At 37.5% G+C, this 26,868-nt stretch overlaps 1 protein-coding gene across 1 annotated transcript; it reads left to right on the top strand.

The window, feature by feature from the left end:
• The first annotated feature begins 1,898 nt into the window (after positions 1-1,898).
• On the top strand, positions 1,899-19,472 carry LOC118189686 (late histone H2B.L4-like). Its single transcript, XM_035360346.2, has 2 exons — positions 1,899-2,169; positions 18,999-19,472. Exons 1-2 carry the CDS (start codon positions 2,048-2,050, stop codon positions 19,306-19,308), a joined length of 432 nt encoding a protein of 143 aa, XP_035216237.1. The 5' UTR covers positions 1,899-2,047; the 3' UTR covers positions 19,309-19,472.
• The last annotated feature ends 7,396 nt before the right edge of the window (positions 19,473-26,868 follow it).

Here is a 26,868-nt window from a genome sequence, read left to right as displayed (position 1 = left end):
TTAGAAAAGCCGGTTGTTTGATCAAGAAACGTTTATGCTGCGTCGCCTGATCTGACAGATTTCTATGCAGCTGCTCTGTAAGGGGACGTGCAGTTAGATAGTGTTCAGAGCTGTCTGTGTCTCCGCATATGCAGCAATCTGTTGTAGTGATACCTCTTTCTCGATAATAAATGCGGAAGGGTCCAAAACCCCTCACAAACAAATTTTATTTGCGAGTACTTATTTCGTAAATATATTCAGTTTCATTCATTATATTCCTGGTAGTTCGGTCTGATCGAATCTCGCGAACGGGCTGGCTGCATGGGCGTTTTCGTGGTTTTCCCCATGTGTAACGTGTGTACGAGCCAGTTTCCCTTAAAAAATCCTCCACGAAGGCATCCCTCCCCTTAGGCAGAGAGCCCTCGTGTGCTTTGCCATAATTAAATACACCAACACCATTCATTATATTCTCGAAAATGGGTACCCGGACATATAAGTTAAGAAAAAGAAAAAAATTTCATGTTAAAATTATCTTTCATTTATAGTTTTTAAATGATATATATTAAAATAAATATTAGCTTCAAAAATATTAAAAATGAAAATTTGGAAATATTAATTATAGCAAGAAATTTCTGTAACAACTGTAATTTTTTATACTTTCCTTTCAAATGGCCGGACATTTGCTTCTGAAGCATTTGCCCGGAAGGAACGAATCCATCGGTCATTTAGTATCTAATCATAGAGAACACCGCCTGTAAGAAAGGAAACAGCCACATGAAAACAGCAAAGCTATTCGAGCCCCGACTCTTGATTTCGGGCAGTCAGCCAATGCTATCTACTATATTATTCAGAGCTGCAGTTCTTTCATACTAACACATGAAAAACGCTGGTTGAGAAACAACTTAACGTTATGCTATGGCAAAGCACACCAGAGCTATCTACCCTGCCTTAAGGCAGAATATTTACTTATACGATTTTTAAAAAAAACAACCTGGCTAGTACTCATGTTCCACATGGAGAAAATATTAAATCTCCCACGTTACCAATCTGTTCACCAAAATTTGAGCCTGACAACAGACTTCCAGTGTTTAGTTCTTTTATCGCCCGCCCAGACGGTATAGCAGTTAGAAGAGCCGATTGCGGTACCAAAGGGCCCGGGTTAGAATCCCCGAGAAGGCATGGTTGTATTTATCCGACCCTTCATAGAAGGCAACGGTGGCCCACCTATTGGTTGCTTCCATAATAAAGTGGCCACCGCGTTCTGGTCTATGTAGTGACCAACGTCTGTGGGCGGTTTAGCCCCGCCATTTTCTTTGGGGGGAAGCAATGTTTCGCCGCTACGTCAGAGTAAGAAGCAGGAAATATTCCACCGGAATGCGACGTTTGTAGATCTAAGCTAATGAAGTTTTCTTTTTCTGTCTTGTGAATAATATTAAACTACTAAAACACGCCGTAGTTGCATTTACATTGCGCTTTGCTCAGTATTTCAAGCCTTTTTCTTCAAATTGTATTCCGTTTAACGTTACGTGTGCTCATTGCCTAAATTTTACTGTTTCCATTATCATGAAGTACATTTAATGGAACAGTAACCCCTTTAAAATTTTTAAAAATTCGATTTTTCAATTTTCTGATATTTTTATAGCTCAATCATTTCTGAGTAATTTGGTGCAATTGTTTCTATCATACGTTCATTAGTTTGCGAGATATTGAAAATAATGAAAACATCGAAGCAGCTGTTTTTCTTGAACCTGCAATGATCGTGGCAACTACTGTAGTGTTTTTTCATAGTTTAAAAGATCTCAATTTGGATTTCGTGTGCTGAAAGTCAGCCATTGCTATTTTTAAATAAAAATATGTCAGCGGAAGAAGACGAGATGAAACGTTACTTCTACTTTAATTTTGTTTTGATAAGTCTTTATCGCTTCCTTATTACGTCGTGGTAGAAAGTGAGAGCTAAGGTTATAACTTTATATTTGAGTTGGAGCATAAGGCGCTAAAGGGAAGCCAAAGCTTTAAGAAGAAGAAGAAAGCTAAGGTTAAAGAGTTTTGCGGTGTTCTCTCAAGTTACATGAAAATGTCTTTCGTTTCAAGTACCAAAAGCGAAAAGAAACATAGGATTTCAAAGAAGTATGATCATACTATCACTCAAACCAAGAAAATTACAAGAAAGAAAAGAAAGGAATCTTACAGGTAAGGTGACAGAAATCTTAAATTTGATTTAGTTTTCACCTTGTTACTTTTTCTTCAGCGTTATGTTATAACATTACTAACGAACTAATTTTATGTAATATCATGGAAGCGAATAAATCTGAACTTAAATCATTTTTGAATAAAAAAATTATTAGATAAAAAGGAATTTTAGTTATTCATAAATATTTAGCATGAGTACAGAAATCTTATCACTTTTTTTTTGGTACTTGCGGAAAATCTCGTCGACCACAAGAGACGGCGCCAATCGCGCCAAACCAAAAAATCCTATTTACTAAATACCAAAAAAAAATCTTTCAATTCTTATTTTTCTTTCAAACTCATTATTATAAAGAATAAATAAGAATGAATATAATGAGATTTTCCATAACTTTGAAAATATTCAACAGCATGTTCTTCTGTAGAAGGCAGGTCCCAAATCTTAATCTTTTTTTTTTAATCGAAAATGCGTGATACAGGGGGAAAAAAGGGGTCTTTACTTCTTTACTCAAGAATAATAACTAACACGTGTAATTTCAAGGTTACACCAAACCCAGCGTGTTTGAAGAAGACTTTTCCATTTTTGGCGAAAGGTCGCGTAGTTTGACGTCTTTTCTTTAATAGACAAAAATGGTCGACGGGATTTTCTGTAAGTAACCATTTTCCGAATTTGATGTTAAATATTCGCAAATGCCTCGATTTAATAAAATTTACTTAGCTTATTATTTGGTGAGAATAAATAATTTGCTGAAAGTATATTCTTTTAATAAGCCGTCTTGAATACACCCTAATGTAATTTGTATAGCATCATCTTTTGAGAAATGATAAATGATCTGAAGTTAAGGATTTAAAAAGAAATCTGGCACCTGATAATAAGTGAACCTATATGCTGCTGTCATTTAGCCAGAATGTAATTTTATTCTGGTTAGAGATTCCATGATTATTTTTGAAAGTGGTTTTTATTGGATCCTCTAAAAGTCTTTCAAATGTCAAATTTCCACGAAAATTTAGGTTTTCCCCTAATTACAATTGTTATTTTAGATTTAAATGACTTTTTCATGCCTATTCTGTTTATATTTCCTTCAAAAATACTTTTCACAGCAATTTTACTAAAGCTTCATAAAATGCTAACTGTGCTGCTTAAAGAGTAAAATTTGTACAGCTATAATCGCTAAAAATATAATGTAATTCTTGAATAAATGAGTATTTATAGAATGACTGATTGCTTTAAAAAAGCAAATTTCAGTTAAAATATGCATTATACAACGTTTTAAGTACTTGATGGTTATTTAGTATTAGTTTTGTTTTCAATAAACGCTCCCTTTCCCAAAACGTGTATGCGAATGTTTGACCTCGAAATGTTTAAGTGTAAATTCCAGCCCAAAGATGGTTTGCTGAATTTCTGCTACTTAAGCCCCCTGGTTGATTTTTACATTATGGTAACTTGGCGTTTTTTTGGCGAAAATTTGGCGACCAACTCTCCTACAGCAACCCTCTATTTTTTTTCCCCGCCGCCATTTTGTCTTCACGAAGTAAAGACATGTTTCTTTTCTTTTTATCTACTGAACACTTCTTCCAACAATCTAGTAGCCGAATTACACTTATGTTAGAAATTTTATCAAACAAAACTGCTTAATCATGACAAATATTCACTGCAAAATTGGGAAAAAGTGCACAATACTATACTCCTTACGCGTTTTTCAAAATAACACATACACATAAACCATGTACACGGCGACTTATTTTTACTTAAAAAAACATCCCAGAATTGCACAAAAATGGCATTGCGCACACTCTTCACTATATCCATGTACACTGCTTTTTTCTCATAAATTAGAAAAAATTTCACGAAAATACATGACAATTTTCTCAATCTTTAAACCCGGTAAAAAGAACATATATGAAATTACCTGATCGCGAAAAAGTATTTACCCTTTACAAATATGAACATTTCCACATATAAAATAAAATAAAATATCCAAAAACTTTTACCTCTAAATCATCTATTACATTATACACGTCACCAACGAATTCATACCGCAAGCATTACAAATACTTAATATCAAATATTTAAATTATTTCCATGCACGTTTATTTCAACTTAAACGTATACCAAATTCCTACAAACATAAAATTCACAAAATAACTATCGGTGAATCTTTACATTATGGTAACTTGGCGATTTTTTGGCGAAAATTTGGCCACCAACCCTGCTACAGTAACCTGCTAGTTTTGTTTTGGACGGCATTTTGTTTCCACGAAGTAAAGGCATTTTTTTTTTTTTTTGAACTCAACATTTTTTCTAGCAATCAGCTAGCCGAATTACGTTTATACTAGAACTTTTATGGAACATAAATGCTTAATCATGACGAAGATTGGGAGCGAAATTGGGAGAAAGTGCAGAATCGCAAACCGCTTGCCGCGTTTTTAAGAATCGCACATACACGGTATCCATGTACACGTCCACCTATTTTCACTTAAAAAAACATCCCAGAATTGCACAAAAATGGCATTGCGCACACTCTTGACTTTATCTATGTACACATCGACCTATTTTCACTTAAAAAGTCAAAGAAAATTGACAAAAATCTAATTCTTCTTACTCTTGTAAAAAGCGCCAAACAAATAAGTGGGCGATTCTGCACTTTAGCAGCGAAATTGTTTCTAAGTGCTTATTAGCTACAATCACGATCGGAATTTTCAGGAAAATGTCACATTACATATCTCATGATCTCTTATTTCTTTAAGACAAAATAATCTGAGATTCGAACTGTGTACTTCTCAGATTATTGCCAAAGTCCTAGCTAGTAACCTTTATCGCCTTACCAAAATGTCGCCAAACTACCTGTTACCATATTCGGTAAAATCCTAGTATACGGTGCAGCCTTGGCGCGACTTTGAAAATTATCGCCAACATAAAAAATGGTCCAAAGAACGTCTCTATATATATACTATACACTATATACTTATGTGTGTATATACATAGTATATACTATGTTTAACTATATATTTTCTTTGAATGACCCACTACTCATCGCAATGTCCCGTTTTTACTGCTCATCATAAAGTCGCCAAAAGTAGCCAAATCCCGTGTGCACCGGATGCTAGGATTAAACTCCATATTCTAAAGATTAGCCAAAACTTTCTATTTTGCAAGTTGAGTATTAGTGAAATGTAAATGTTAACTAAGAAAGTGAAATCGAAACTAAAGTTTACTTTCATTTATGCTAGCTGTATTGAGAATTTCCCTGCAGAATTGACTACTTCTGCCTTCAGGATAAGAATGTTTGCGAACATTCTCTGAAAGTGGGAAGATATATGTTGATTAGACCACTTCCTACTCGCGTGTTTAGAGACCACAACTTTGTAACCCTAGCTTTGACTCCCGATGTTTACTCGTTTTCTTTTGCGGCGTGACTTTCGTCTCTCGTCGCTTTCCATCTGAGTGGCATACAATGTAGTACAAGAGACCGTAGTCTCCATACTTTCTTGACCGTTCACGGCTCGTTATGTGTCCTCAGAGGCTTAATTTTGCTATCTAGCTAATTAAGGGCCATATATGCAACTCCATAATGTGCATCTCTAAAAGTGCTGGTTTTTATAGTTTTTTTTTTTTTTTTTTTTTTTATTACGATAAAGCACTCGAGGAGGACTTCCTAACAGAAACTGGGTCGTATACACGTTACACATGAGGGGGAATCACGAAAACGCTCCTACCGCAAGTCCGTTTACTGGGATTCGAATCTTGACCGAATTTCCAGTGTTCAGTGACTTTATCGCTCGGCCACTGGTGAGATCTGGGTTTTTTATTCGTTTCATAAAGAAATTGCAGAAATTTGCAGCGGTCTACCTACCTAGAAGCACATTTGAAAATAAATATTAAATTGTTTAAGGTATTTTGTTTTCTGTTTTGGTTCCGTTTTCCATGGTTTCCTTATTTTATAATCAGTTTCTTCTTCTCATTCGATTATTAAGACAATCTTGTCTTATACTAACTTTTAAATATTTTGCGTATTTTAGTTCTCAAATCTCGGCCGACAAGAGTAGAACTGACTTCGACATATACGTGCAAAGGCCTTTTTTAAATGTTGCCATAGGTCATTCATTTATACTAAACAAAATTTTCAAAATCATTCATTTTTATAAACGAAGAATTACTGTTGAGCATTTTATGTACAAAATCGTCTGCTTTCCGTTAATGTATATCTATAAGTCATGTCTGTCTTACTAATTATGTCCTTGAAAGTTTAATGGGTTCTTCAAATGCAAACTATTTTCTACAGCAACATGGAAATTCTTAGATTTTTATTCCAAATATATTTTCTGATAAATTTCTGCACTAATTTACCATACACAGCGTTACAAAAGTATCAATTTAGTTTGTACCCACATGAGAGTTTAATAATTCTTTTACAATGCAGATCTTTTAGCTGAAGCAAGTGAAACAGTTAACTAGATTTTAATTAAAACTGCTCATTTCTTAAAAGCAAAGAAAATAAAAGGCTATTTCTAACAATGCTTAATACTCCATTTATATTTTTGTTAGACAATGGCAAAGCACTTGAGGGCTATCTGCCTAGTGGAAAGGATGCTTTCGTGGAGAACCTTTCTAAAAGAAACTGTCTCGTATATACGTTACACACGGGGGGAAGAACCACGAAAACGCCCATGCAGCCACCGTTTGCCAAGATTCGAACCCCGGACTGAACTACCAATGTTCAGCGAGTTTACCATTCGACCCGTTCTTTCAGTTAGGTACACTTCGAATGCTTTTCCATAATAAAAAAAAAAAAAAAAAAGGAACCCAATACCTTTTGAGAGGTCAAATTGAATTGTCTTAATGTCAAGTGTGCCTCAAATTCATGAGTCTTGTCTGCTTAAATCAAATGAGAGACTACGTCTACAAAACAAAATTGTTACAATAAAATTTTAATTTTTAATTGCTTTTTAATGTAGCTTTTCGTTCATTTTATTGAATACGCATTGAGCATGGTATATCCAAATTATCCGTAAGCGCTTTTTTTAATCAAATTTACTAAGAGACTCTCATAAGGGCGACTATTTAGTAGAGATTTTTTATCGATTAAATAAGTTGTTTTTTTGCAATAAAGGCAAACATTAAATGTACCGAACTTTATACACTCATGCATAGTTTTCTCATCTCTAGTGAGCGTAATTTAAAATCTGTTTCTTCTTTAAGCCATTTAATACGAGAGGACTAGCTAAGGGAATATCTGTTTCCTTTGGAGCTTTTAAAGAAAAATGTGTTTGTATTCACGTTTTACACGAGGAAAAAGCCCCCAAAATGCCCATGAAGATAACTTATTCTAATATTCTTATCTCTGTTTATCTCCTGGTGTTCGGTGCTTTTATTCACTCCGCCTTAATTCCATCTTCAGTTATACTATGCAAGATGGTCGAGAAACACGTGATGATTTGTTTTCAGTAAAATAAAAATGCAAAATTACTACACAGCTTAATAAAGTAGCTAGATTGTAGTGATTAGGATTTTTATTAATGTTGCCATAAACAGAAAGCTTTTAAACATTTAACACTCCTTGGCACGCCCTCACCTGAAACAAATCCGTTTAATTCTTTCAAAAATTCAGAATATTTTGTCAAAAATGTCGATCTGCAAAACTAGAAAATTTGTCTTAAATATAGAAAAGTAAACACTTGTGCCTTGAGTGAGGCACGAAAAAGGTTATTTCAATGCGGCAAGGCACACGATATCTGGCTGCCTAGGGGAAATCATATTTTCACAGAAGACTTTACAAGGAAGCCTAGTAATTGTAATTATTCACGCTACCTACCTATGATGAAACTCAGTGCTGAATATGCCGAAATGGCTAGGATTATGACGTTCAACCTGGGTTTAATTCTGACCGTTCATAGTCACTTGGCCACGGGTGGGAGCGCAAAGAAAAGGAAGTGCCGAGTATGAAATTTAATCAAATAGGTAGAGGTTATTCAAACGGAAAAAATTATTCTTTATCTACTATATTTCTAAATTCAAGTTTTATTTTCGACTTTAATTTACAACAGTAAATGTGATTCTTAACTTGAGTTGAACAGAATAACGCTTTTTAAATTTTCGTAGAATATATTGCTAATGTTGTGGTACAGTAAATTACATGCAGATAAATACCGAACATGTAGGTTTCAATGTAATTTTGTCATGTGTAGCGTGAATGTGAAATTACATTAGAAAGCCTTGTGCGGATGTATCCCTCTTAGGCAAATAGCTCTCAATGTGTTTACCTCCACTAAATAATCGTTGTTGTGTAATATTCGATTACGATATTGTAAGAACTTGTGTACTTCGTAGATCCCAATTACATTTCTTTTCAATATTTAGATTGGATTCATAAAATTACGGCATAGAATACTACAGCTATCTGCCTAAAGGGATTAATAACTTCCTAGAACGGCTTTCTAAAAGAAACTGACTCAAACTAAACATGAGCATTCTGCACTCTTATGTCACCACAATGTGAACCAGTTTCCGTAGAAACGTTCTGTTCAGAACTCTCATTATGCATAAGCATGCTCATGTAACCTGCCCTTTCGGAGAAATCTCAGCTCGGTCCAAACTATCGGTATTCAGCCATCTTAGCCATTCAGCCACTGGTGGTCCCTCATCGATTATCCTTAAATGTTGCTCTTCCGTGCGTCTTTCAGAGCAGATAAGGCCGTCATTAAGTACAAATTAGCAAGAATAAGGTTGCGTAGTTCTGCCGTAAGGACAAAATAAAAATAGTTTCAAAGACTAAATAGAAATATCCTTATTTTTCATGCAGCTTATTTTCCATAACGTCTCAAATGAGTCAGGTGTAGTCTGTGAGAGTATTCCAATGCTAAATCTCCAGGCTCTTTATCGTATCGGTAACACGGGATAAAGGGTTCAGTTTATGCCCATTTGTAATTTTTTTTTGTTTACTTTTAGAGATTTTGAAAAATGGCAGACAATGCTTACCCTTTGTACATTAAAGCTCACATGAGCAGTTAAGGGGCAATTAATTGTACATAAACTAGAGTGAAATACGTTTAACGCTAAAACGCTTAAGACGAAATATCGGTTAACACGAAATAATACAACTGTCCTGACATGCGACATGCGACGGGGGACGTGGGCACCACCCCTTTACCGTCGGTTAATTGGTGTAGCGCCACGTCCACCAATATCTAGAGTTGAACCTTGAGTCTTTCAAAAGAGCAATTACATGGCCATACAAGGGCTGTTAATATTTAGTATTACATTCTTGTTTGCTGGTTAACATATTCTATGGATAACGTGATTTACAGAGTTACATACTGACTTTGTCTCTCATTTCCGGCATACAATGCATATGCATTACCTGAATTACATTAATCTTACATTGCGTTGGATTACTTTTGTGTACAGTTACAGTTTTTAGCTGTACATTTCAATAAATATACCTACATTACTTGTAGATTGCATATAAATACAGTTTGCATGTACAGTTACATATGCCAATATTACATGTGCCTTGCGTTACATTATTTTTATATACATACATAGTCAGGCACGCCTGCTTCACATATTACTTAATTTTACCTACACTGCTTAAACTTAGGTTACATATACTTGCAGTTGCATATAGATACATGCAGATACATTCTGATTAATTTTTTAGATACAAATATTTACAAACATAATAGTCTTACAGGTTACTTACATTACATGTTATTTGGGTACTTATTGCATAATTTTCCAGTACATGAAATAGCCATTCCAATACATACATTGCTTTGCGTTAGACATCCTATATCCCCTATTCATAATACAAAACATATATGTTACCCATGCATTTTTATTAGACATTTCTGCATTTATATTGCATTACTTTAAATTGCATAACTTACTTATACATAGCTTACTGATACACAAAAATATTTACATATATTACACTCCCTTACATTACTTTGCTTACAGATATATGCACTTTCATACATTCGTTATGCCTACATTATATATCGGTTCATTATATATGGTCTTACGGTATAATTTGCCGAAATTTATTTACACAGTACATGCACATTGTTAAATGCAACTGACTTTCCAGGTATGAATACAGGCAGTCTTTATACTGCGAGTTTCTAGTCTACATTATAGTTTCTTACAATTCACTTGAATGACAGTTTTCCTACATTGCAATACATGTCCTTTTTAAAATGCTTAAGTTGTTTTTACATGCTGGGTTGTTCTATGGCTGACACAAGTCTGTATCTAAGTCGGACAGTCTGTCCATCAACTGTACCAGCTTTTTAATAAAGTGCCGCTGTTTTATCATATATTTACAGAACGGCTGGCGATTTGTTTCAGGGAGATTGATATGCAGTCCTTCTGTTAATGGGCATGACGTTAGATAGTGCTCTGGTGAGCCTGAGTCGCCGCATGCACATTGACTTGTGTGACTTATGCCACGCTTGAAGAAATATTCCGGGTAGGGCCCATGCCCGGAAATGAACCTTACCAACTGTGCGTTCGCTACATTTCGGCTAGTGTCCACATAGCCGATGAAGTAGTGGGTCCTTCTCCCTGTGGTGCTTTGGTCCCATTCGTTCTGCCACATGCCAGTAGCCCTTAGGCGTAGTGTCTTCTTTAAATACGAATGCGGCCATGGGATGATAATTGGTGCATCAGGCGGGTCAGTTGTTGCCTCTTTGGCGAGTTGGTCGGCAAGTTCATTGCCATAGTGGCCAACATGAGCCTTTATCCACTCTAATTCTGTGCGGTACTGGGGGTTACTTCTAAGATCTCTCTGGATTCCCTGTATAATCTCCGAGGGATGATCTGCATTCCAAATGGCATATAACGATGATAATCTGTCCGTTTTAATGGTGACATGGCTATGCTGGTGCGAGTGCAGGTAGCGAATCGCTTGTGCAATTGCCACTGCTTCGCTTTGAAAGACACTGTTATGTTGTCTTAACTGTCCCTTCCATTTCTCGATTGCGTTGTCTTGTTTCGTGGCGACATAGGCGCATCCCACTCTTTCGTCCAATCTAGACCCGTCTGTATAGATGGTCATTTCCCTTGAGTGATGAGTTGCAGTGGGATTAATTGAGATAAGTATCCCTTTGCCTTTCTCTGCCGGGTGGACGTCAAGAGGGCAGAAGTTTGTTTCGTACTCATCCGGGTAGTATGTTTCATCATCAAAAGTAACTGCCTTCTTAAGTTGCAAAATGTGTTGGCGTGCTGCCTCCTCCTCAACCCGGATGTGCAGGGGAAGGAGACCAGCAAGTACGTTAATGGCATCGGGGGAGGTGGTGCGGTAGGCCCGTGTGATTCCCAATGCGAATGGTCGTTGTATGCTGTTAAGATGTCTGACCTTCCTTCCTTGCATTGGGTAGGCCCATACTGCGGCAGCATACGTCACTATCTTCTCGATGACTGTCGTGTACAATACCTTTTGAATATGGGGGTTAATCCCCCATTTGTGACCATAAAAGAGTTTCATTTGTTTGGCTATGGCTGCCGTCCGGAGTTTGAGATCCTGCACGGGAGGGATCCAGGTCATCTTATGATCAAAAGTGACCCCTAAATATCTTAGCTGGTCCACTATCTGCAGACGTTGGTTGTTAATCTTTATGGTGGGGCGTCTTACTAAGGATCCTCCTTTTTTCGGAATTAAAAGGACTTTTGACTTATGTTCTGCAAGAGTTTAAGTTTGGTACACTGGTCATGAAAGATCGCGCAAACTTCATTGCAATTTTTCTGTAATTTTTCTCGCGTGGTACCCTTTACGATAAGCGCCGCGTCATCCGCGTATGCAATGATTTTAGTGTGCGCCGGCCACGTCGCTGTCAGTATTTCATTGAACGTTAAGTTCCATAAATGCGGCCCGGCGCACGATCCTTGCGGACATTCTCTAGTTTGCACCTTTTCGATAATGCCTGCATTATGCACCGCTAATAGCTTCCGATCCTGCAGGTAGTTGCTTATTATACTATATATGTTACTTGGGCAATTGGCCCTTCGTAATGCCTGCTTGATAGCCGGCCACCACAGCGTATCGAAAGCATTCTTTAGGTCTATGCTGACCATAGCCGTGTGGTGGCCGCTGTGTCTATTTTCCAGAATTGTCTCCTTTATATTATGGAGAGCATGCACCGTCGATGAACCAGTCCTGAAGCCATATTGGCTGCTGCTGAGATAACCGTTGAGATGCAAGTGGTGGCGCAGTCTGTTGATGATTAGCTTTTCCAACACCTTCCCCATCGCAGACAAAAGGCAGATGGGTCTGAATGATGAGGCTTCTGAAGGATCTCTGTTTTTCTTGAGGAATAATACCACTTGCCCTATTTTATATGGTGTTGGAAAAAGTCCTACTGACAGAAGCTTATTGAAATAGCTTACGAAGAATGTAGGGTATGCCTTTATGGTAGCTTTTACGATTGTGTAGTCCATGCCGTCTGTCCCAGGGGCTTTCTTACGCGGCAGACTTGCCAGCACTCTCTGCAGTTCTTGAAGCGTGAATTCCGGATCTGCTTCTGTGTCTACACTATTTGTATCTGCTCGAAGGGCAGCTTGTTCGGCGGTGTCTTGCTCTGCATCGTCCTGACTGAACACAGTATTTAAAACTACATTCAAAGTGTCAGTCGTGTAGCTTTGGCTGCTATCCAGTGATGACGGGATTTGAAGCTGCGAAGGCTTGAACACCTTCCCCGTTGCTATCTTGTGATGCAGCCCGTATACTTCTTTTGTATTGGAACAGAACTCTCTCCAAGATGTTACTTTGGCCTGGATGATCATCCTTTTGTATTTTGCTCGCTCTCTTTGAAAAATGGTGATTGTGTCCGAGATGATCTCTAGCCGCCTCTCGTACTTCAATCTCCTTCGCAAAGCCCTGCATTTACGCTGTTGCTTCTGTAAGGCGCCCGTCCGCCAGTGCATTTCCTTTATCTTCTGAGGTTTTTTCTTGGGGAGATTTTGGTCACAAACTAATTGTAGGGTGTTCTGTAGCCTAATGGAGAAATTCTCTAAGTCTGCCATTGTGTCTGCATGCTGTAGCGCCGGTTCAAGAGTTTCCAGGTGCCTTTTAACCTTCCTAGTGAAGGTAAGGAGCTTTCTACCTGGGAGATTGTACCTTTTAATTTTGGTGATAGATGTCGACTGCCGCAGAGAGTAAGTTATAAATTTGTGATCACTTAGATTTTCTTGATCATCTACTTTCCAATCTGTCAGTAAGAACGCTGCTTGCAAAGACGTAATAGTGAGATCGGGCCAGCCCCGTGCGATGATTCTGTCGAAGGAGGGTGGCGCTTCTGCGGTATTGTGGATAACAAGATTTTTCGAGCTGAGGAAGTCCTTCAGTTCTCTGCCCTTTGTGTCCGTGGCACGATAGCCCCAGGTAGTATTATGGGCGTTATAATCTCCCCCGAAAAGTACGTATAGAATCTTTATCTTGTGTAAAACTTGCTCCATGAACCTTGCAGTGGGCCCAATTTCCACTGTCGGTGGCGAGTAGCTCGAAGCGATGGCCAAAGTAAGTGAATGAACTTCCAGGAGTACTGCAATGTTGTTTTGTTCCGCTGCGATGATAACCGGCGACCAGTCCGGCCTGCAACATACTAAAATTGCTTTTGGTGCATTATCTTTATCTATTTTCTGAAATACCGTCCATTTTACCGGGAAACCTACTGCCATCCCCTCTCTGACATAAGGCTCTTGACCAAGGATTATATCTATGTTCTTTTCGATTGCATATTGTATTGTTTGAGCGACTGCCGCTCTGGCGCGCTGCATATTGATTTGTAGTATTTTCACCGGTGTTTCTTCTGCTATAGTCTCTCGGTTGACAAGTACATCAGTATTTGACTGGCTTCCGCTGTTTTGTGATATGATGCTATTATCAGTACTGGGTAATACTTCTGATATTTGCCGCTGCACGTTGGTACTCTGGACACTCCGCTGCATATGCCGGGTGCCTGCAGTCATACCTAGCTCCGTGTCTCTCATTTGCATCCCGACAGTTAATGCATTCTGGAAGTTCGGCTTTACATTTGCTGGTGTGATGGGGTCCGGCGCAGTAAGCACAGAATTCCTTTTTGCAGGTACATTCGTCTTGTGTGTGGCCGAGTTGTTGGCACTTGTAGCATAGGCGTATTCCCAAGTACTCTATAATTTTATGTGCGTGCCATCCGATGTAGATTCTTCTAGCTCGAAGGACTGCCTGGATACAGGAGGGGTCGCATTCCAGGACCCATTTAACACGCATTGGATTTCTCTCTCTGAGCTTGAAAAGGGCCTTGACATTTTTGGTTGAAATGCTTGTTGTCGTTGCCAATTCGTCGATGAGATCCTCCGGTTTAACGGAGTCTGAGACGTTGTGAATTGTGCAACGCGGTTTCCTTCGTTGTCGTCTGCGTAGGCTGGCATCGATGTTGGCTTTCTGCAATGCCTCTTCTAAGTTGTCGACGTCCTTCGCTGTCTTGCAATAGACCTCTATCTCTCCTTTTGCTGTGGTGGAAATCCTTTCCACTGCTACTTGCAACTTGCTGAGAGGCGCCTTCTCTTGTAGCTCTTTTCTCAGTTGTGTTTTGTTCTTTTGCGCAGAAGGTTTTAGGATTAGGCTGGGTTTCTGCGTAAGCTTGACGACCTCTGCAAACGACCTTGGCGTTGTGTCCTGTGCATCAGCAAATGCCTCTGGAACTGGAGGAGTGGCTCTTTGCTGAGGTTCACTTTGTGCTGCCGTGGGCGGCGTGTGCAGCTGGCTGCAGCAAACAAAAGTGGACGTATTCACACCTATCTCTGCAGTAACTGGCTTGGGCTTAAAGTCTTCACCCTCAATTGCTAAGCCCTGTAGGATACTTAGAGATTGCTGGACCCGATCTCGGAGATTCTGCGGAAGAAGATGCCTTCCCCTTCTGTAAGTGGCAGTGATCTGCCAGATGTCTTTGACAAGGGCTTTAACTCGGTCCTCGTGGGTCAATTCCGAGGTTGTCAGCGCATTTGTATCCAGTGGCTCTTGTAAATTTTGGGTGTCCGTGTTCTCTGGCAACACTGAGGGGTGTGTCATGTCACTTTAGTATCGCACGATCCGCTTTACGCTGAGAAAAATTCACTAAAAAACACTTGGTGTATCTTAATGCACTTTTGCGAATATACACGATGCGGTAAGCACTGATGACACTTTCACTAGAGCACTCTTATGTGAGTAGACACTATGCACTAATTACTGATGACACTTTCACTAAGGCACTTTTAACAGCTAAACGCGATGCCCTAAACATTGTTTTCACTTTAACTAAGGCACTTTAATGCGAAGAATCGCAATGCACTTATTTTTGGTCAAATAGATAACATATGTCACTCTGTGCACAATTAATCAAGAACTATCTGTATACACCATTAAGATAACTTGACACTTGTTTAATAAATCATGAAAATCACTTTGTGCACGATAAATCAACACTAACTGCCTATGTCAAAATAAGAACACTCATTAAATAAATTACACAAATAACATGTGTCACACTGTGCACAAGTCATAAATAGTTAATTGTATATATCAATTAAAACTTCCTAAGCACTTGTTAATGATGTCACATATATCACTTGCACACAATTATCAAATACTAACTATAGATGCTAATTAAATTCACTAAGCACTTGTTAAACAATCGCATATATCACTCTGTGCACAAATTAACGGGAACTGACTGTATGTCAATTAAATTCGTTATTCAATATTAATACACAGTTGTTCAACAGTGAAGCAACTATGTCAATAAATACACTCAAAATTAAGACCACTGAAACAGGTAACGTGAAGATTTGTTAATTACAGGTAATTAACTTCACATACATTAATTAATCTATGGCACCTATCAGACTACAGTTTGCTTAGATGTCACGATATGCGGACTGCACACAAAATAAATACCACAATGTTGTGAAATATCAAAATAAAGTTGCTAATAGCAGGTAATTAAATACACAATTAAAAACTTATCTGCGCTACTTAGCAAAAATCTGTCAATTAGCTTAGCATATGCTTCTTACTCAGTGCTACTGCACCATCGAAGCAGAGCAACACACAATTTAAATTTTAAAATTAGGAAAATTAATTACATTAATTAAATAGAAACCTGTATCTTAGTCATTGAAGTAGCTAACAAAAAGAGTACTTGTCCTATTATGTAATTGATTACATCCGGCGGAAAATTAAATCAATTATATAGCTAAACTCGGAAAATAATTAGATATTTAATTATTGTAGAGAAAGCCTACCTTGGCCGTTATTATCTTATCTGTGCTTTCTGTACAGGATGCTGCTGCGGAACTGCGTAATCCAGATTATAGTCACACAACACTTAATTATGCAAATCACTGGCACAATCACTGGAAGATGTAAATTCTAGTCCTGAATAACACAAAGTTGACATCTCTAGTTGTACTCGTTCAAAAATTTCGATTTTTAAATATCCGTGATCCTTATCGCGTGAGGATTCCAAATCCAAGGGTCCCGACGAGCTACTCCAATTAGCCGCTTGATTAGCAAATTGTACTAATAATCCTCAGTCCTTCTTCCCGTTTTTGTTAGGTGAAAGGGAATGGCATTATTAACACACACGGTACTCACTGTTGACACAGCACTTTTCGCACACAGATGACGAAAATCTAAGTCCAAATAATTAACTCAAAAAATACTAACTCCGGAACTAAAGGGTCGATTGTCTCCAAATTTAGAATCCTGTATCCGCGAGTTAGGAGGATTAGTGTTGGTCCCGAGTCAGGGGAACTAATTGGTTATTAATTAACGGCTTGTTAAGGAATGCCCGCTTACACTTGAACGTCCTTGACTATTTTCTCCTGCCCGTGGTGGGAGGGACGATTGCTTCCAAGGTACGCTCCTTTGAACTGGTTCTCCTGCCCGTGGGGGAGACGATTGCTCCCAAAGGTCGCTCCTTTGAACTGGTTTTCTTGACGTGCAAAATATGCTAACTTAGAGTTTCAAAAATTTTTTAAAAATTGATAAAAAAATCATCCACTTATCCAATTCCAATGAAACAACTTTTGTGGTAATGCTGGGAAGTTGCTCTTTCTGATGGTGTAAAAAATTATCCTCTGCGATGGACAACGGCGTCTCGACTGGGTGATAAAGCTAGCGGTAGCACAGAAAATGGCACAGAACAATGTAGTGATTTTCTATATTCTTAGAAAATTCATAATTCACAAACCACTGGTCGTATCCATGTAAACTTGGTATCCGCGTAATGCTTACGCTCTAGGCTACACAGAACAACTACTTTTATACTTCTCCGATGAATATTGCCAGATATAAAGGCGGAAAACGCGGAGCTCAAAAAGCTCTAACACTCGCTAGCTGGGTCTATCTGACACTCCAACTGTCTTGACAAACTGCTATGTGTTTTCATGGATTTTTTTTCTCTTAGCACGAAAAGATATCGATTCTGAAAATGGAAAAAAAATACGGAAAACACCGGCCTTGCAGGCGACATTTAAGCGGGGTGTGAAATGAAAGAGAGGTGGTTTCATATGTTTCGTGGAAAGGAGCCTAACTTTGCTTTTAAATACCCTTGGAATAGCCTGTGACACGAGCCAAGTTTATTTACCTAAGCTACTTTCACCTTCCACCCCTACAAATGCCACACAAACATCTCATCTCTCATCACTTGGTTTTGGAATCGGTGACGAGTACATCGCAGTGTGAGTAAAAATCGGTGAGTTTGGTTCATATGTTGCACTCTGCATGTTTCTGTCTCTTCATATGTTGCACTCTGCGTGGAATTGATTGACTCCAAGGACGAATGAAAATGGTTTTCGTCATGCACGATTCTCAAAAGTATAAGATTCTTTGGAGCCAAAAGAACGGAGGAGGAGGAAATTGAAACTGAGCCGACACGTGATGAAATGTTTGATGAAGTTTCTGTGTTAATGGTCTGTCCTACTGTATTATATTATCGGAAGACTTCGCTGCAGTAGTTGATGATAATGTGTGTACAGCTCCAATTATGGCAGACAAAGACATTTTGGGGTTTGTTCAAAGCTAAAAAAATATTATTAATGCAGATTCCGACGACAATAATGAAACTAATAATGCAGTTCCTGTTCCCACGTCATCCGAAATGAGGAACAGGCCCACCAGCGGCCGAGCGGTAAAATCGCTGAACACTGGTAGTTCGGTCCGAGGTTCGAATCCCGCGAACGGGCTGGTTGCATGGGTGTTTTCGTGGTTTTTCCCATGTGTAACATGTATACGAGCCAGTTTCCCTTAGAAATCCCTCCACGAAGGCATCCCTCCCCTTGGGCAGATAGCCCTAGTGTGCTTTGCCATAATTAAGTAAACCAAACCAACCCGAAATGAGGAACATCATAGAAAGTATGCGCAGTTATTTAGACGCACATTCCAATGGTGAAATAAATAGCAAAATGGACGACATTGAAAAATGTGTTAACAATTTTATGCTAAAAAGAAAAAGGAAAGAAAAATATCAGATTATTTTCCAGAAACTCAATAAATGTTATGTTTTTCAAAAAACATTTTGTATCAAATTTCATGAAGTGCTTGTGGATGTTTTTGTTTCAATGATTTTTATTAAATGCATGCATTTATACTTATCTATGTAAATAAAATGTACTCCAATAAACTTAATTTTGTTTGTAATATTTTTTTTTTCAATATCCTTTAACACTAAATTCTTTTAACACAGAAAAGTATTTCAGTCCCATCAGTTTCGTGTTAACCGATTTTCACTGTATATTCTAATTTAAAATTTTTCATTTAAAAATTTATTTAAATTTACTAAAGTTATTTAAATGCACTTTTTTTTTCTTTCAGTACCTATATTTACAGGGTTTTGAAGCAGGTTTTTCCGGATATTGGTATTTCAAGCAAGGCTATGATCATAATGAATGATTTCGTAAATGATATATTTGAACGTCTGGCTGTCGAAGCAAGTCGCTTGACGAACTACAACAAGCGGAGCACGATCAGCAGTCGAGAGATTCAAACGGCCGTAAGACTTCTGCTACCAGGAGAACTTGCCAAATATGCCATCAGTGAAGGCAGAAAAGCAGTGATAAAGTCACATCTGCATGTAGGTCGGAATTTTTGTACAAACTTTACTTGTTTAACAGGTATGTTATAGCCGGTCGGTAAGAATTACTGACAATCTGAATGTTCCTATACCGTTTTGATACTTCTGATTTCCATTGTTAAGAAGGATGATGGAACTGTTATTATTGTTAATAAAATGCTTGAATATTCTTTCCTGTTGTTCCTATTGCATTGTTAATAAAATGATGGAACTAGTATACATACTTTTTATTCGTACACAAGCTTTAATAGGTGAAACTTGGCTAGCATAAAAATAAATGTCATCGTACTATACCAAGAACAGATTCGTAAAATTTACAAGAAAGTATCACTTTATCCATTATTTACCTATTATATAAAACTACAAGGTGATTTGTTGTTACAACCTAGATTTTACATCTGAATTCCGTACAGTTTATTGAGTTTTATCTTAAGAAGGCTATTTTTAACCATCTTATGACTATTCCACATTTATGCCACCATGAATCTTGGTATTTACAGCTATACATTTCATAATATTTTCTGATATCAAGATTTTCATTTAATTTTTGCTGTTAACTTTAAAGTTAACTTTTTCTGATATTTAAATTTCAATTTGCATTTGACATCGCATTGTAATGTTACAAAGATATGCCTCGTGAAAGGCAACTAGACAAAGAAACCATTGTCCAATTTTCAACAGTCGGTATACATATTCAATTTAATTACAAAAATTATGTATCAAGAGGGTGCATCTATGTAAAAAATCACGTAGCTTAACAAGACCCAAAGAAATGAGAATAAAAATTGAGAGCAAAACTATAAGGTAAAATACAAAACAATATTCAAAAGTGAAATTAATAGGAATGTGTGGTGAAATATATAGAATAAAGTATTATTGTAGAAACTTAATCGCTTAATGAGGCAGGCATCTTCTAAAATATTAGTCTAAAAATCGCATTAAAATTTACAGTACCTTATAGTCACACAAACATTTTCGCTCTTTTCAATAAACTTCATGCACTTAGCTCAAAATTGCAAGTGTACCTAATTTATTGCTGAATGGTGAGTAATTCTAATTTCTAATCATGAAAGAACTAAGTTTCCAAAATAGCCCACAGTTTTTGTATAGTTTTTGCTTTCCTTTTCATCTGAGAGACAAGAGTTTGGTTAAGTTAATTATGAAAAAGCACTCGAGGGTACCTGCCCATGGGGAACTGGCTTGTATATACGTAAAACATGGGAAGAACCTCGAAAATGCCTATATAGACCAGCCCGTTTGCCAGGATTTGACCCCGCCCAGTGTTCAGCGCTTGGCCTCTGATGGCTCTTAACGACAGAGACTCTTTTTATTATTTTTCCGATTTTTGCATGTGTTAATTAAAACGCACCTGTTTTCTATGCTTATTTTACGTATTGTAAATTACGATTTAAGGCTGAAACTGAAAAAAAAAATGTTTTTTTCATTATTTTAGAGCAATAATGCAGTCGTTTAAATCAAATTGAATTAATTATAAATTCTAAAAAAAATTTCAAAATCTTCTGACTTTCTTTCTCAACTTTATTTTTAGAATAGCTTTTACTATTTCGTCACCTTTATTGTAGAAACGACATGCATATTTTGTAATGTGTTAAATTTGCTAAACATGCTCAAGAACTATTTATTAATTAATAACATTCATTAGTCATATATGACATGTTGATGTAATTTTTATTATTTTGAAAAATATTTCAAGTAATTCATTTACTAAGCAATGACCAAAGATATGCTGACTTTGTCACTTTTCTTAAATTTTATATTCTAGCAAGTTTGGGAAATATTTAAATCAATGGGAAATATAGCTATATGTCAGAGATTCTGAACTCTTTTCGATAAAATGATACAATAAGGTATTTTTTCCGCCTTCCTAACGTGCCTTCGTGGTGTAGTGGTTCTGCACGCTGGGCCGGTATTCCAGAGGTCTGTGGTTCGATTCCCCGCGAAGGCGATTGCTAATTATTCATCTCGTCGGCTTCCAAAAAATCCTAATGTCTCTACAATACATTTCTAATAAACTTAATCACTATCCATAAAACTGATCACAAGTACAAAGATCCAAAATTCCTTTTTCATAAAAAAAATCTATTATATAGAATTAGAATTTCATTTTTCATGAAATGGAAAATGTAGTTATTGTTTTCAAAAACAAGTTTTTCTAACAAAAAAAGAACTTGTTACTGTAAGCGACTAAGAAAAGGCCTATTAAAAGAAGAAAAAGCTGAGAAAAACCTTGCATATCTGACATGCGAAATTCATAAATTTCACTTGACGTAGCATATAGATTCATAAATTATGAAATAAAAATCAATTGAAAGGAATAATCTACCGAATTAAAAGGATATAGAGCTGAAATATGAGCGTATTTGAATATCCTCTTTTTTTCCCTTGACCTTAAACAACTCTCCCTATTCACTAAATGACTGAATTTGGATTTTCTTTATAACGAAATTTAGTTGGATTTAGTCAGTTATGGCAAACCATGATCCCGCTATCTGCCTAAAAGAATGGTTGCTTTAGTAGAGAACTTTGAGACGTGGGGCAAACCTGACACGCATTCAGGTTACAAACTATGAAAACTCCCATACAATTAAATCATTCACCGAAATCTGAATGTGAGTCGAACGACCAGTGCTCAACGGTCGTATCCTGTCGGTCATTGGTGGACTTTGAGGAAATTAATTTCAATGTTTCGGTGGAAACTTCAATATAAACACTTACGATACTGCAGATGAAGGTAAAATGACGAGATACTCTGCGGAATAATATTGAGAAAATGATATGTCCTTAATATGTTTACTGAAATCGTTTATTATATGCGTTCTAAATACGTAAAGCGTACACTTTGGAAACATTGTCGGTAAACTTTACTGTTTTAGATGATGAGAAATACCAGAGGTTAAATAGTTAAAATTACGAAACAGGAACAATTCATCTTAGGTATATTTTGCAGTGGTTAAACTGACTAACAGCACTCAATTTCTTAACGTGTAATATGGATACGGCTCAGTTTCCGTCAGAAAGTCGCTCACAGTTAGTTTGATGCAGCAAAGCTCCATAAATCGCCAACATTTTCAATACTTATAACAGAAGTTGGTTTGGTTGGTTTATTAGATTACGGCAAAGCACTCAAGGGCTGTCTGCCTTAAGGAAGGGATGCCTTCGTGGAGGACTTTCTAAGGGAAATTGGCTCATATACATGTTACACATGGGGAAAACCACGAAAACTCCCATGCAGCCAGCCCGTTCGCGGGATTCGAACTTCGAACCGAACTACCAGTGTTCACTTATAACAGAAGACAACAGTTGACAAGAAATTTTTAAGGGGGCTCAATATGTAAACAAAGCAACAGGTGCAAAGTGTGCGATTTCGCAGATGTTTACAACTCCAGAACAGAGCGTAATATTTTGCCTACATAATATTTGCAACTGTGGACTGTAAACACAGTACATCTATTTCTACAAGGTCGTTGTGCAATGAGGCATATACATAATGGACGGCATGTATGTCGTACGGCAGGGTCTGCTGCTTGAACTGCATTATTTGATTACAGCAAACTACATACATATGCCTAGGGAGAAAGATCGCTTTATGAATTATATGAGGGAAACTGGATTGTGTTCACTCGATACATGGGGGGAAGGGACCGCGAAAGCTCTCAAGCAGCCAACCAATTCGTCAGTAGCTTACCCAGGGTTCAAAATTTAAGACTTCAGCGCTCTTACTCTTCGGCTGCTACCAAGCCTAATTGTTGCTTTTTATGGACATTGCAAATTTTGCTACTCCACACGATGTGAATTGCATCATCAGAAAATTAAAAACCAGAAAAGCTGCGGGATGTGATGATATAGATAACCACATGTTAAAGAATTTGTCATTCAGTACCATCTAGAAGCTTATTAGCATTCTTAACGCTTGTCTTCAAAATCTATATTTTCCGAGAGCTTTGAAGCACGCGAATATTTTCCTGTTTTCCAAGCCTGGGAAGCCGCAACACAACCCCTCTAACTATAGACCAATCAGACTGTTATCCTCTCTTAGTAAAATTTTGGAGCGACTCATCTGCAGTCTGCTTGACTGTCTCAGTTGCTTAGCAAACCATCAACACAGAATTCGTACAGAACTTTACACCTCACCTCAGCTTATCAAACTCGCAAATCAACACATTACAATAAAATGCGCATCGCAGTCCTAGTGCTAGGCTTGGCCAAAGCGTTTGACCTGGCGCCGAGGAATCCTGTGCCGAGAACTCCTGTACAAGCTTCTGGCACCAAAGACACCTGTACAAGCTCATAAAATGATTTTCCAGGTGTCTGATTCTGCAGATAAATTTGTACATCTTTACTCTGAAGCACGACAATTCTATATACAGTACAAAACAAAAACAAAACAAAAAAAAAAAAAAAAACCCTCCTAGCGGTTATTCCCCAAAGATCTATTTTTAGACTAATATTTTACATACTCTATTTCAGGGATGGGCAAACTACGGCCCGCTGACTAACTCCAGCCCGGCAGAAGGTTCTATCCGGCCCGCGGATAGAATTTTGATTTGCCGGCCCGAGGCAAATTAAAAGAAATATGTATTTATATATTATATACCATCGCCTTTTCTACTTTGTTCAAATATTAATTTTTTTATTCCTTTTTTTTAAAAGGGCTGATGATTTTTTTTCTTTCTCTATTTTTGGTCTATAAAACACAAATTGACGGAAATAGCAAGCACAAACAGCTTTCAATTGGTCAAGTGTTAAAAGCGGGAGTTCTTTGTTAGTAATACCTGTAGATTGGCGCCAACAAGCGTTATCTCTTTCTCGGGGAGCAGACATATGGGAACCCAATACAGGTAAATTTGACCTCTCAGAAAAAAATTTATCTTAACCTTAAACTTAATAAGAAAACTTCATCTGTTTTCTGGGCAGCTAGCTAAGATCGACTTGTCTCATTTCTCGAGGTTAAACTCAATATCCTCAGTAAATGAACAGAAGCTTCAGAATTATGAAGATGATTTGAGAAAACTGCATTTAAAGTTCGAACGAAGATTTCAAGATTTCAGTGTACTTCAAACAGAACTGGATATTTTTACCATGTCTTTCAACGTAAACTGTAAAGCAGTGAGGTCCAATATGCAGATTGAATGAATTGAGTTGCAATCTAACAATCACCTTAAGCAGGGTTTTCTAAATATGCCAAAGTTAGAGTTTTATAAATCATTATCGAAAGCAAGTTTCTCAAATTTAATATCTCACGTCCAGAAAATCAGTGCTATCTTTGCTTCATCTTATACTATATTTGAACAAGTGTCTTCATTTATGAAACTTAGAATTATTTCAGAAGTAGACTGACAGATGAGCATTTAGTCTGGTTCCTTAGAATCAGCACTTCGAAACTCAATATAAGGAACTTTAAAAACTGAAATCGCAATTTCAATCATCTCATCAACATGTTTAAATTGTAATACTTGTATATTGTTTTTAAAATTTTATCTTGGCCCGCCAAACATTTGGTTTTCGATTTTTGGCCCGCGACCGAAAACGTTTGCTCATCCCTGCTCTATTTCAAAGAGTCCAAGTTTACTGATGGCATTAATGCACTCTTCCCCAGCTACACTGACGACACAGCAATAATCTCCAAATCTCGGCGACCTGATCACGCTATAGCTAAGCTTCAGTATAATATCCCTGCCACTGATCGTTGGTGCAGCCAATGGAAGATTAGCATCCAGGCAAGAAACTCCGAAATCCTACTTATGAGGAGATACCGTCAAAAAGATGAAATTAAAAGCACTGTTAAATGTTTCGGCACCCCGGTTCCCAGAGTAAATAACGCTCAATATCTCGGACTCGCGCTCAACCAGAATTTTACCTGGGCAGATTACATGACCAAGATGTGCGGTAAAGCGTTTGGTGCAACTACCAAAATTTTCCTCTCTTAAAAATGTGAACTTGTTCTGAACCTAAAGAGAAGACTGTACATATTGATCATCCGGCCGATTATGACGTACGCCTCACCTGATTAGCTAGTGCAAATGATAAAGATCTCAAAAAACTTCAGGTTTTTCAAAAACAGGATTTATTTTCATAACAGAAGCCCCTTGGCTTATACGCCATAGAAGCCACCATGCGGGCCTCAGGCTGGAGTCTATTAAAGACTTTACTACCCGCCTCAACGAAACATGTTTTAACAGAGCACTTCAATGCAACCCAGCCATCTTTGTGAACAATCTAAGATACGAAAAGATACTCGAGGAAGATAATAGCACTTGTGTGTGCGTGTGATTATGGCAAAGCCTCGAGGGCTATCTCCTTAAGAAGAGGGATGCCTTTGTGGAGGACTTTCTAAGGAAAACTGGCTCGTATACACGTTACACATGGGAAAAACCTCGAAACCGCCCATGCAGCCAGCCTGTTCGCGGGATTCGAACCTCGGACCGAACTACCAGTGTTCAGCGACTTTACCGCTCGGCCACTGGTGGGCGGAAGATAAGAGTTTGCCCCCATTTGATGCCCACTTCGTTTACTCTAATGGTATATCCTAGTCAGTCAATCATTGCGCAGGACACCAAATGCGAACGCTCAGTTTGGAGGAAACTTTTAATCACAGTTTTATTCATTCGGAGTGACTCTTTCAAAGTTCTTACACATGGACCTTAATTTTGTGAACATTTTCAAGGGATCATAGTGCATATTCAGTGCGTACCCACGTGTTCAACCCAGATGCAAAGTGCATCTGTACTTTTGTCCCTGTTTTTCTCATCTGGAGAAGTCTATCTGCGGAGTCAGCACGAGTCAGGCCCGATTCGGGACTCGATCATGAACTGGCCAAGATCAGGAACTTTTCCTTGCGGAGTGCCAGTATACTCATCGAAGTATCAAAGTATCAAAGAATTATTGCTTGAGTTGTGTGATATACAGTACGGCCGTATTTGACTACTGACAAATAGTGCTCTAGAGTAATATATATGTTATACAATTAACTAAATCATTAATCCTTTGTTCTGGTACATAATATTAGTGATGAAAATGATATAATTATCCAGTAATGATCATATTGTACATTATATTCCAGAAGTGCACTTGAGATATGGAATTTCGGAGTCATTACTATTATTTAAAAACACTGGAGGAAAAAATTCTATTAGAATTTTAAATCTATCATATATTTTCTCAACCATCTCAAATGCCTACCCCCTTTCGGACGTAACATTTACTATCCGTGATATATGTAATGTTTTTACTTTTGTACCTTTAAACCTGTCCTATATGGCTGTATTTTCTAAACACAGCTTACATTTTACATTTTCAGAATCTTAAGGTCTGGTTACATAATAAACAAACGTATTATTAGTAACAAATTAGCTATATTAAGATACAAATTCAGTGCCCATGCAAGTTACACAATCGGTCTCTCAAGCCACACTGTAGTGAAAATGCGACGTCGTAAATATTGAGCTTAAATGACTGACAAGGAAAAACATTTATATATTATTTAATGCATAAAATTCAAAGAATTAGCTAAGAAACCAAAACAGATTGTTAAATACGAGATATTTCGATTTTCTGATGAATTTAATAGTCAATATAGAATTTTCTAACGAA

Source organism: Stegodyphus dumicola, chromosome X2, assembly GCF_044657685.1.
Source record: "Stegodyphus dumicola isolate Sdum_Otavi_A_Nest chromosome X2, ASM4465768v1".
Taxonomy (NCBI): domain Eukaryota; kingdom Metazoa; phylum Arthropoda; class Arachnida; order Araneae; family Eresidae; genus Stegodyphus; species Stegodyphus dumicola.
This window is presented reverse-complemented; position numbering and strand designations above follow the sequence as displayed.